General features: G+C 40.4%; 1 protein-coding gene across 6 annotated transcripts in view; it reads right to left on the reverse strand.

Moving 5' to 3' along the window:
- Positions 1-12,448, reverse strand: part of LOC308372789 (uncharacterized protein) — a 92,017-nt gene extending 79,569 nt beyond the window's left edge. For all 6 annotated transcript variants that reach the window (XM_080848104.1, XM_080848102.1, XM_080848106.1 and 3 more), the window contains exons 1-2: positions 12,348-12,448; positions 11,494-11,723 (exon numbers count right to left, since the gene is read on the reverse strand). In XM_080848104.1, coding sequence (XP_080704230.1) covers positions 11,494-11,717 — 224 coding nt within the window. In that variant the 5' untranslated portion in view covers positions 11,718-11,723; positions 12,348-12,448. The remainder of the gene's footprint in view (positions 1-11,493; positions 11,724-12,347) is intronic.
- Positions 12,449-13,430: the final 982 nt, after the last annotated feature.

Consider the following 13,430-nt stretch of genomic DNA (forward strand, 5'->3'; position numbering starts at 1 on the left):
TTGTGGTGTAAGTACTGATGGGAGCAATCATGGTGCGGTGAAAATCTTCCCCATCATTATTCAGTATTTTGATTGGAAGGCGGGTGGTGTTCAGAGTAAACGAATTGAAGTGCAAGATACACCCAACGAGACTGCAACGACAATCGCCAATTACTTAATGCAAACATTGACGAAAAACAATTTGGCCTCCAAATGCGTCGCATTTACGGGCGACAATTGCAACACCAATTTTGGTGGAACTCGGCGTGACGAAGGGGGAAATAATGTGTTGGCAAATTTGAAGAGGCTGCTACAAAACATTGATTGGCGTGGGATGCCCAGCACATATCCTTAACAACTGTGTCCATCACGGGGCAGATAGGCTTAATGTGGACATTGAAAATATAATTTTCAAAATTTACCAGTACTTCCACATATACACTGTGCGCACAGAGTCCCTCAAAGAGTACTGCGATTTTGTGGATGTGGAATACAGGAGGATGCGGTCACACAGCAAGACCAGGTGGCTCTCTCTATTCCCAAGAATAGAGAGGATGCTGCGGATCTTCCCTGCTCTAAAAGCATTCTTTTTATCCCAAAAAAAGCCACCTGTGATGATCAAGGGTTTTTTGAAAACCCTTTTAGTGAGGTGTATTTGTGGCACAAGGACTCCCTCATGTCCATCTTCCACTGCCACATTCAGGAGATGGAAAGGGAGGACAACTCCATCATGGAGATCAAGAAAATATTGAGCAGCATCCACAACTTTGTTATTGAACGGAAGACCAATAATTTCATGTCCCTGAAAGTCAAGGGACTGCTTGCCGCACACCGCAGAGAAGGACTTGGAGAGGGATGTGACAAGTTCATGGCGGATGTGCTAGGCATGTATAGCTCATGCTTGGAGTACCTGGAGAAATGGATGGCGCCCATGGAAGAATTCACACCTTTCATGTGGATGGACATGAGCGAGGCACCTAAGTGGGATGATGTGGAGGCCTGCATCAAGTACCTTGAGGAGAAAGGGGTGGCAATTGACGATGTGAAATGCTTTGACCAAGTGTCCAATTTAAAGAAATTTGTGGAAAGCTGCAGTGAGGATGAAGCATTCATGGGCCTGCAGGTGCACCAGAGGTGGGTCAAATACTTCGAGAAGGCCAAAAGCATTGGATGCTACCCGGATACTACTACTTGTCTTAATGCAAATGTGGAGAGAGTGTTTTCACTGATGCAGAGCCAGTGGACAAAGGAGAGGAACCAGCTCTCAGTTCAATCTTTGAAAGGGATCCTATTTGTGCAATACAATCTCAAAGATATGTCATGCAAGGACTTTAACACGTACATGTTGGGCCACAAGACACTGCTGAAGAAGATCAGCTCTACAGCAAAATACAAATGGGCAAAGAAGGACAAGGAAGAAAAACCAGACGAAGAGGAGGACAAAACAGATGAAGAGGGAGACGAGGATTAAGCAGGGAAGTTAAGATGGTGTGTTGATATTTCTTTTTTTTTTTGTATATATTAAGTAATTTTTTCGAGTATACAAGAGGGTTTTTTTTGTATTATGCTCATTTGTTAATTTATTTTCTCCAATAGGCTACCTGATTGTAAATTAGCTAATTTGTTATTTATTTTAATTATTTTCAATGATTGTAAATCAGCTCATTGGTTAATTCCCCCCCCCCCCCCCCCCCCCATAGCCCTACAAAACTTTACTTTGTTCAATACTAGGGCTGTAACGATACACCTACCTCACGATTCGATTCGTATCACGATTCTTGACCCACAGTTCGATACACCCCACGATATTATTATTTATTTATTTTTTTATTTCACATTAGAATAAGTATGAGCTATAAAAAAATGAAGAAACAATTTATAACCAAATATTGAGGTTTTTATTACTCAAAGCAATGCTGTTGAAAAACATTCAACAAACTTCTGAAAAAGTAGGCTTGAACATAGCCTAAAAATATGAGGGAAACAACACATAAATAACCAAATAACTTAAACTATGATAGCAGTGTATGGCCAAATGTGACAGACCCTAACTGCCACGTATTTTATGAACAGGGCCCAGGCTAATCAAATGAATGAATATCGAGGAGGCAAGAGTTTAGCAAAATAAAACGTTTTATTTCTGTAGTTTAATAAATATCTGGTCACTGGTATTTAATGACATGACAAAAACAGTTTTCACACATGCACACCCTCATACACTGCCATCATAGTTACCCGCGATATACAGGCTACTGGCAACAGTAACACACCCACCAAAAAGAGCTATAAGATCTGGAATAACCCAACTCACGCACACGAACCAGAGCAATCAAACGTGTTACAATGTTTCAGAACACTACACACATTAGTGAATAGCCGCCACACCACTACACCACGTATTATGGTATGCACTTCCACACAATGCGCACACTTGGGAACCAAACTGAACGTTAGGGTTACACAGTAACCCCGTACATCACAAGATGGCCGTTAAGTAACGAAAGCACACACACACATTCATACAAACAAAATACAGAAAGATCCAAAGAAAGTAACATAAAGTACTGGTGGCTCTCTCACAGCCTATTAACTCAAAACAATTTAAGTACGGGAAAACAGTGGTCAAAACACGACGCAGTGTACGTCTTTCTTCTGAGGGAGCGTTAGACCACCCGCAACCAAAACTCCGGAGAGGGAGAGGCAGCTACGGAGGAATTAACGCACACACTTCTATTCTCCGTGCAGAGCAGTCCTCCAGCGACAAACAATCCGGCAACCACGCGCCAACAATTCAAATGGCCGATTCAAATGTCATCTGAGGTAGCCATTGCGCACAGCACACGTGTAGGCTTACTAGCGAACCAAACTTTTTGTATCACGTGACCGCTGAGGGCATGTCGCGGTTCTGCCTTCTCGCATCGCGATGCAGGTTCGTGGCCCAGAGTGTCGCGATTTCTCGGTTCGATCCAATATCGTTACAGCCCTATTCATTACTGAGGCTAAGTGAGTGTTATTTTGAGTTCAGAGTTATTGTTAACTTGTTAAGTGAAGGATGTTCATTCATTACAGGAATTGTTGACTCAAGCATTTTGAATAAATACATTTTGAATAAAATTATCATTTGTTATTGGAGTTATTGTTATTGACTTTTACAGAAAAGCATTTTTAATAAACCAACTGTAAATATCTTGTTCTATCTATATAATATAATATACCGGTATAATTGAATAATAATAAAATACTATTAAAGCAGCAGCATCCTCCACATGACCGCCCACACCCCCGCCCCGCCCCACCTTCAACCCCCCTCCCCCCGGACAAGGTGTCCTGGGCTGACTGCCACACACCTTCCAACCACTGAACATTGTCTTAATCCCACTTACTTAGGGCCAATAGTTTTCCGCGAAAACGGAAAACGGACGGAATACGCGGAATGGACCATCTGACACGGAATGGACCATTGAAAACGGAATTGCAACTTTTCAAACGGAAACATAATTTTGTGCATCAAAATCGCCCAAAACCCCCTGTATTTTACCCTGTAAGACTGAATTTCTTTCAAATAAACACAACAACGATCGCAACAATGAACAAACATTAATTAAAGAACAAAAGCAGTCAGAAAATGTCACGTCTGCGCTGAACTCTGCTCCAGCCACGCCCCCCTTTTAAACGGTAGTCACGTTCATTTGCTCATCTTCCCAATCACATTAAAAACAAAAAATGTTAAGTCTTCTGTTCTGTTGATGGCTGGCAAACAACAATCTAAGGGCACGTATTATTCACTGAGTTACCAAAGCAGTCTTCTTTATGGGGACTAATTAGCACTGCACTGAATTACATTAACATGAGTTATTGCTACACAATAACAATTACACAACTAATATTACTAGATACATATAATAGTGGACATTACACTAGGCAACATGGATCTCATTCATATCTAATCCACTCGAAATCTTAACAGGATTGAACCCATCTTTATTACAGCGTTTCAACATAAGAACAGAACATAGCTAAATCTCCGCTTAGCATGCTAATCACTACTAATAGCACTAGCAGGTAGCCCAAAATGTGGTATTTAATACACAATCTATCACAGTAGCAACTTCATGAAAACCCTTACTTTCATTAGGTATGCACATAATGCATCACATACAGGTCGAACAATGATGATTTAAGCATTGGAAATGTATAAGGCACAGTATGGTCAACTACCTGGCGTAACACTGAACTCGTCACTAACTTAGGGTGGCTTTACACGACAACGCTCCCGGGTGAAACCGACAAAATATTTTATCAGATGTGCCTTTTGTTTAGACGGCGACAGCGTTTTTGGGGCTTAAAAACGCAAAAAAAATGAACCAAGCCTCCAGAGTGGAAATCTTAAAAACGCTCCACCGTCGCGTTCCCGTCTAAAGGGTTGAAAAAGCAAAAGTGTGCTCTGAGCTGCTCATGCTGGCTATCCTCGCATACGCGTTGACATCATATCCATGTGCAGTACAGCCAAACAACAACAAACATGTCGGATTATTTCAATCAGTCGGAGATTCAAGCTGCTTTGATATCTATCCAGTAGGGCTATAACGATATTGGATCGAACCGAAAAATCGCGACACTCTGGGCCACGAACCTGCATCGCGATGCGAGGAGGCAGAACCGCGACATGCCCTCAGCGGTCATGTGATACAAAAAGTTTGGTTCGCTAGTAAGCCTACACGTGTGCTGTGCGCAATGTCAATTCAGAGCGTGCTCAGCGTATCACCAGGGCAATTGGAATATTCATGGCAAATGATCTGCAGCCCTTTTCTGTGGTAGACGACGCAGGATTTCAAAATTTAATGAAGGAAGTCGAACCAAGATACACATTGCCAAGTCGACCCCATTTTTCGCAAAATAACGTAATATGTAACGGGTGGGAATCCCGTCAGTTATCTCAAAGACCAGACTTCCTTAACGGGAAATATAAAACATTTATTTAAACTAAACAAAGAACTTATTTTCCCCAGCAGTATCATAAAAATAATAATTCAGTCAAATACAAATCACATAGCTTCTTTCAAATTAAACCTTTCTCTTAAAACACAGGGAATCCTTTCTTTGAAAACACAGGGAATCACTTTTCACATTAACTATTCAATTCAACCAACAAAATAGTACATGAAATCACAGTAGCTTCAATACTATTTAAGGCATTAAGTCCATCCACTGCAATGTAACTGTCCATAAAGTTTGTGCTGCTCAATTCAGTCAAGTGTCCATTTCACTCACGGAAGTCAGTCAACTGTCCATTTCACGCATCGTTACCTTTGGTCGTTATCGTTACCTTAGCGTAGCTAACTCTTAGCCCAGTGCTTCTGTGGAGAATATGGAGTGGCAGAAGGCTAACGGGAGGAGACACGAGGGGAGGGGGAGGGAGAGAGTAGAGAGCAATACACCTGCCCGCCGTGCAAATCACTTTGTACCGTGGACTCCGACGCTGTCTTCTCAGTAAGACTCGCCAGCCGTCCCCCGGTTTCCTTTTGATTTACAGCTTTCAGTTCGTTAGAAACACTTCTCATCAGCTACAACACAGTGCTGTCAACTTCACCGAATACCATTGCTCATATTTTTAGGCTATGTTCAAGCCTACTTTTTCAGAGGTTTGTTGAATGTTTTTCAACAGCATTGCTTTGAGTAATAAAAACCTCAATATTTGGTTATAAATTGTTTCTTCATTTTTTTTTATAGCTCATACTTATTCTAATGTGAATTAGAAAATATATTTTAAAATCGTGAGTTAAAAAAAAAAAAATAATAATAATAATAATAATAATATCGTGGGGTGTATCGAACCGTGGGTCAAGAATCGTGATACGAATCGAATCGTAAGGTAGGTGTATCGTTACAGCCCTACTATCCAGGAGTCATTTCAGCAAATAAGTTGAGTAATCACAGATAAAACAGAACAGAGAAGGCGCATAAATTACCTAGGGCAATTGTTTGTTACACTAGGTCTCGTAGCTTGACTGTTCTATCCCTTGTAGCCTACGTCGCTTTGGCCAAAGGCGTCTGCTAAATGACTAAATGTAAATGTACACGAACACTGCAAATGTAAGTGAATAAATAAATAAGCACCCAATCGCGTTAAAATAGTCATAGTGGAATAGAATGGACACATAGCCTATACATCCTGCAGTACCTCCACGTCTGCACCGGTTAAGTTCAATTTCAATTTCACACACTTTTGCGTCACCGTCTGCATGCAGATTTCCACCCAAAGACTCTCGTCTAAACGCGAAATAAAAAGTGGGAACGCAACGCCACTTTTGCGGTTTGAGTACATTGTCGTTGTCGTTAGGGCTGGGACGACGCGATTACGTTGACGCAAAAAATACGTTGACGCAAAATATTTCACGCTGATGCATCATTTGAAAAAAAAAAACTGTTTAATTAACGGTTTGATTAAAACGAAGATGGCTGTGCCAGAGAATGCCTCGAATGTCAGTGGCTCCTCCAAGCTAACTATTTAGCGTAGTTTGTCTCACTGAAAAAACATTCCCGAAGTTTAGTTTTTAATCATTTTTCACCACAGCTTTGCAAACTAATACGCTTGTGAACGCTATTTTAAACTTCATTACCGAGCGTACAGCTTAACTGTGTGGTTCACCCGTCTTAACTGTCAAATGGCTCATTTAAACAATATCACCCGTATTAATCTCCTTTTCAAACCTATGGGTGTAATTGCTGTTCATTAGGTTATAGTAATACAGTCTTCCTGCTCATGAAAACGTTCCTGTTTTGCAACAGGCTAACTTTCTTTACACCCACCTGCTAATCTTGTTTATTGCAAACAGCCCATGAAATTAGTCAGCCACATTAAACACAAGGAGAACATGTATTTATGAAAATAATAAATAATGAAATGCATCTGAAAACCAGCTTTTAATTGATTTGAGGGTTTACGGTATATGTCGTGTACTCAAGGTATGAAATGACACGCAAACTAAGACGACACTGTTGTAACGTTATGTTTAGGTTGTCGTCATGGGTCACACTGTCATGCCGTGACCTCGCAAGAAACGTTAATGTTACACACATAGGATTTGATTAGTTTGTTGTGAGATTTAGGCAGTGGGCATGAGTGTACATTCATCTTCTCAACAAATAAGAATGACGAAGCGAGAAGTTCCTTCTATTTTGACGCCTTGTGCTTGCTCAGCGAAATCAATAAACAAGATGGCTAGCTCTAGCCAAACATAACAAACTTCTACGTGTATCACGTACATTCACACTTAATCAATGCATCTTGGGTAATTAAGTCCCTTTCAATGCAATTCCCAAATCAAAATGACATGTAGTCAGTTTTTAACCACATATATGATGACACATGAACTGCCAAACTGTCAATGTTTAATGTTAACTCATCTGTTAGGGCAGCAGATCAAATATCTGTAACATTCCTTTGAAGCACTCGTGGAATGAACGCGTGCAAAACTTAAAAGTAATTCATGTTTTTTTTCCCAGATGTAGAAATCAACATGTATAGTAAATTGCAGTAAATTAGTGAATTAATGGGGAGATAATCGATAATCGAATCGAAAAAATTAATCGTTAGATTAATCGATGCATCGAAAAAATAATCGCTAGATTAATCGTTTAAAAAAATAATCGTTTATCCCAGCCCTAGTTGTCGTGTAAAGCTAGCCTTAACTGAGGGGGCTGCACGCACGCAGACAGCATTGCTAGGCAACATAACTATCAACATAGTTTCGGCTGTTTTTTTTTTTTGGAACACAGAAACACGGAATCACCAAAAACGTGACACGGAATTTGCTTTTTTTTTACGCGGAAAACTATTGGCCCTACTTACTGTTTATCCAACTTTTTACTGTTTTAACTGTTTAACTGTTTGCTGTATTATTGTACTAACTGTACTTACACCACTTACTAATCATTATTTTATTTTACTACTACCTCATTCACTTCTTCTACTTACTACCACCACTAATACTTACACCTGCACTTTATATATTTTCATATCTATCTACACTTCCTACCTCAATTGCTGCTAGTCCCAATTCTGTTCATTTTTCATGCTTAACTCTTACTGTATATATCTTATTTATTAACTTATTCCACTTTACATATGCACATACTCTGCACAGGACATTTTTCAACGGTTGACACACACACACCTTGCTACAGCCACATTCAGTCACATTCATTTGCTCGTCTTCCGAATCGCATTTAAAACAGAAAATGTTAAGTCTTCTGCTCAGTTGATGGCTGGCAAACAACAATCTAAGAAGTGCAGTATTATTCACTCATTTTGAGCCATCAATGGGACATTAGTATAGAGGCTTGATTCATCCATAGGAGGCTCCATAACAGATCTTTTTCGGTTACATGAACACTCTCCAATATATTCGAGAAGCTGGAAGTATCAAGATATGAAGGTCCAAACCATACGGTTTATGGTAGTGGTACAGTCCACATATTGTGAGATTGGTTCAGTTAAAGATTGGACCTTTCCTCCAATCAAAACTGTACCTGTAGCCTGATCTACGTACGGCCCCTGACCTGGCGAACAAGACCCAAAGTCACCTATTAACTCTCAATTATTCCTGTTCTCACAGCAGAACCTTCACTCTCTTACCTCTAGTACTCTCAAGCTGTCTGACCTAAGGTCCCCCTTTAAAGTGTAGTCTGCTTGGGGCAGAAGCACCTAACTCTCTCTCAAGCTGGCAACTGACTTAGATTTCTCGTTGGCCAAGAACACACAGCCAATCTAGAGTAAACCAGTTTAAGGGGAGCAACATGGCCCAGCAACAGCCTTTCTCATTTTTGTTATTGCAATGCTCATTTACCGATTTGATTTGTCCAATGAACTTTATTGTCATGACATTATTTCATGGTTATTACTAGACATTTGTCGTCATACAGATTACACATACGTTGGTCTCATACACAGCTGCACACAGAGAGAAAACTTTGCACTTCACATAGGCTACTTCTTTGTCTGACCTCCCCATGTGGCCACAGCTGTACCCACACATGAATGTGGAATATGTAGACATCAAATAAAAAAACACACATTTTCTGTGGCTCACATGCTCGCTCAGTCATAAACATTATCTCACTCCCCCGTTTGTTCATCAGTTAAGTGCACCAATTAGATCACATATTTTGTGTTTTACTTTTAATAATTTGTAAATAAATTATTCTGATAATATGCTGGGCTTTTTTTTAAAGTTGCACAAGAATGAATGCTACCAACCTCTAGTCTTCAGAATTCCAAAACCTTTAACCTTTATGAGCTATTGATATGTTAATTTTGGTCTTGGCTATTAATTAAATAATGAATGAAAGTTATAGTGATTTAGGACAGATCTTTATTTTGACCACTACGGCAGGTGCCACACTTTGTCCAACACTCCCATTTGTTGTGTTGAGTAATCATGCCAATCTAATTGGTATATTGGTGCTGTTGTCAAATTGTGCCAAAATTAAACTTGGTGGCTCTCGTTACGAGAGTATTATTATTTATGCACAATTGCACCCATATTTATTTGGCACCCGTTCCCAAGGTAACGGCCTTACATTAATTGGTGGCATCCATGTGAGGATGTACCTATTGTACCTACAGGAATCAGACTGTGGCTTGAAAGTTGTTCATCCAGGTGTCTGCATGGCCCACCCTTACGTTCAGAGATCTATAATTTCTGCATAATGACCACTGTGAAAAATGAATGACCGCTGTCATTGGCGACAGGCTTTGTTCTTCTAATTCACATCTTTCAAATCATTCGGCAAGTAGTCCGGTCATTTAACGTAACATAAATAATTGTAACTTGAAGTCAGCAAGTAATGGGTTGCTATGCAACACCTGAAACTTAAAACTTTAAAGTTTGCTTCACCCAAAGTGCCGTACTGCCTTCATGGCGGTGTAATCGTAATTTAAATTGAGGATACGCAGAGGGTGAAGAGCCCTGAAGATTGTCTACTGTCTGGAGTTGGATCGGGTAGTGGAGCCCTAAAGATTGTCTACTGTCTGGAGATGGATCGGGTAGTGGAGCCCTAAAGATTGTCTACTGTCTGGAGATGGATCGGGTAGTGGAGCCCTAAAGATTGTCTACTGTCTGGAGATGGATCGGGTAGTGGAGCCCTAAAGATTGTCTACTGTCTGGAGATGGATCGGGTAGTGGAGCCCTAAAGGCTAGCTTACTGATGCTGCATTTGAAAGACGGGGCTGTCTCTTAGGCTACAAATTAACACATTTCACACACTGAAAATGATACACTTCCTTTCTTTGACTTTGTAGCCTCCCTTGTAATTATGTGTTTGTTATAGTTTAGCTTGCTCATAATTGTAACGAGCACTGTCACTTAATTAATCTAGCATGATGGCAGTGTTCGTGAACTTGCTTAGCATAAGCTGCTAATGTACAAATACGATTGTTAGGCTACAGGGTTTACCTTTGCTTACTTTTGAGCGGCCTTTCATTTAGTGTGCCCTTGTTGATCTTAGATTAAGCCAGTAGCATCATGTTATTGCTTAAGGAGGTTGAATTGTTACCGTTAGTTCCCTGTATTCATTATTTAAATGGCACTACAGGGCTGTGTATTAATGTATGTTTGTACTTTACTTTCACACACACACACACACACACACACACACACACACACACACACACACACAATCATACACCCACCTACAATGTATCCCATTCATTGTTGTTGATGCAATACAAAGAGTGACTAATCATCTCTGAATATCCAAGTCTCATTTTTTTCCATTCTAATCGGATGACACATTTCACCCCCTCTATAACAGTAGGCTATCCGTATAATTTCTGCGATGTAGCCTTACCTAAACCAAATAAGCAACGTATTCCAAGACAACAGCTCTCTGTCTCATATAAAAATGACAAGTGAAAGCAAAAAAACAGACTCAGCGAGTACATCAGATGCACCTTATTATTATGTGCAGGATTTTTACACACCGTCTGATTAAGTTTCCAAACTGTAAAAATCTCACCTTTCTGTGCAAATTATGTCCTCCTGAAAAATTAGCAATAATTACAAAACAAAATGAAAATGAACTGAACTATAAAGTACGGCTGCAGGCGCCACTGACTTATGTAAACAAGGTCTGTCCATCCATTGTAACATTGATAGGGATATTTTTCACAGCTAAAAACATACAAGATGACCTACAGAGGTCCTGAATGATTCAATCAACTTCATAAAATACGAATTAAATATGACCCCCCCCCCCCACACCCACACCCACACCCACACACACACACACACACACACGACAGGGGCAAACTATGTACACACACAACTTTACACAAAGAAGTGCACAACCCCTACTGAATTACTGTCCATTCTGAACATATTAGGATGCACCTAGAGACTGAAGCAGGCCGACAAGCTGTCAAATGCAGTATATGAAAATAGTCAGTGGTATTACCAAAAGCATAGTAAATCTTTGCAAATAATCTGTGTCATTTACAAAACAATGACTCACTGGCAAGAAGAAGCCGTCTCGAGCTCCGGCTTCAGTGTACTTCTCTTGCATGCTTCAGCAGGAGTAAACAAAGGCTGCCCTGTTGCTGGTACAGTCAGTTCTGAGTCCACAGACGCATGGGGAGAGAAGTCCTGGCTCTTCTTAGATGTGTCCTGGGAAGTTATTGTTGATCGGCTGACAGGCCGCACATTTGGCCGTACACTGATCCTGGATCTGCGAATCATTGTAGCCTATAGGGTGGGGGACAAAACAATCTGATCAGCGAAATTATTTTCCGGTCTTTTAAAAAAATATATATATCCTAGTCTGCTATTCACATTGCGGTAATTCAATAAAATAACCACATTAGCAAACATCTTCAGAGCAACCCAGCCATACAACTTGAAGTCATGCCTACTTCCACTAACAAACCACACAAATCTTAGGAAATCCCACACATTTTTGACAGCTCAACAAAATACATCAACATAAGTCCCCGAAATACAAACACTTGCAAGGGTAATGCATCACGCTCAATTACCATGCAATGGGTTAGTTGGTTTAGCTAGGTAGCTGGCTAGCTACCCCTACCAGACAGGAAGACTAGAATAACTCATGTTATCCATTACAAATGAAGTGTTCATATGACACGTAGCTACCGAGTGCATTGTGTAATAAGAAGTCGAACACAATCTCATTGTCTGCATACGAAAACAAAATGTCAAAAAACAAAACACGTTAGCTCGCTAAGTGAACCAGCTAACGTCAGATCATGCGTGCCTAAAAGTTTAGCAGTTATAGGTTCCTACGGCAGGTACGGAGATGTTTCTAGGTCAATCCACTCAGCAAGAATAGAAAAAAAAATAACAACTCACCCTGGCGTTTGCATAAGATACTTACTAAATCTAACGTTACGCTTGATAGCCCAGAGACTAATAGCTACAGTCAAAGCACGTCCAAACACCGACCAATTTCCAGCAAAAAAGGTCTGGTTGATTACTGGAGATGCAAGCAGCGTGATATTATCATAAATACATGTCATTTCCGGTCAGGATTTCTGAATGGGAGACGGTACAAATTCAGAGTACAAGTTTTTCATCCATATAGCGGTAAAGCAGTCTGACCTTTAATGTTCTAAAAACGTATCACATGTAGACACAACACATCGCCCCACTGCACCAATAGCGATGTTGGGCTAAGCTTTATTTTTATGACTTAGTCGAGCACATCAAACAGCACCAATTTCGCAATTGTTCCGAGAAATATGTCACCTTAACACGAAACGCATTCCTCCTTTCTTACGGCACTAAAGCCCAGAGGCTCAGACGTCTGGCATCTCGAAAGGAAGCGTCATGCGTGCACCGTTCAGTTCTACACCACATTTGAAAGATGTGCACACAAAGAATGAAGAGATCATTAAAAAGAAGTGATTGATTAAAATTCGTCCCCCTTGCTAAGCTATCAATTGCAAATTAAATGGTGAACTTATTGACACGTTTGCCCAAATGAAAGATAGGCCTGCATCTTTTCTTTTCAAGAAATGAATGTCACATAGGAAATGTTATTCGTAATAATATTTATTTGCAACTTTCATACAAAACAATGCTGCTCAAAGTGCTTAGCAGCAAAGAAATCCAACTTTTAAACCCCTGGGTTACTTACTGGGTGTCAATGAGCAGCACAGCCTGGATGTTGGTCAGCACACCACCCTTTGCGATGGTGACTCCGCCAAGCATCTTGTAAAACTCCTAGTTGTTACCCACAGCCAGCTGCAAATGGCAGGGAATGATACGGGTTTCCCTGCTCTATAATGTAACTTTGTATGTGTTATTACAGACGCACACCACATTGATTGTATACTGCTTGACCTGTGCTGTAATGCTGTAATTCATGTGTGCACGTGTGATTTCATTGATGAGGTGCGTACGTGTGCTTAGATGCATTGAGCTAGGTTTTAT

This window comes from Sprattus sprattus, assembly GCF_963457725.1.
Source record: "Sprattus sprattus genome assembly, chromosome: 11".
NCBI lineage: Eukaryota > Metazoa > Chordata > Actinopteri > Clupeiformes > Clupeidae > Sprattus > Sprattus sprattus.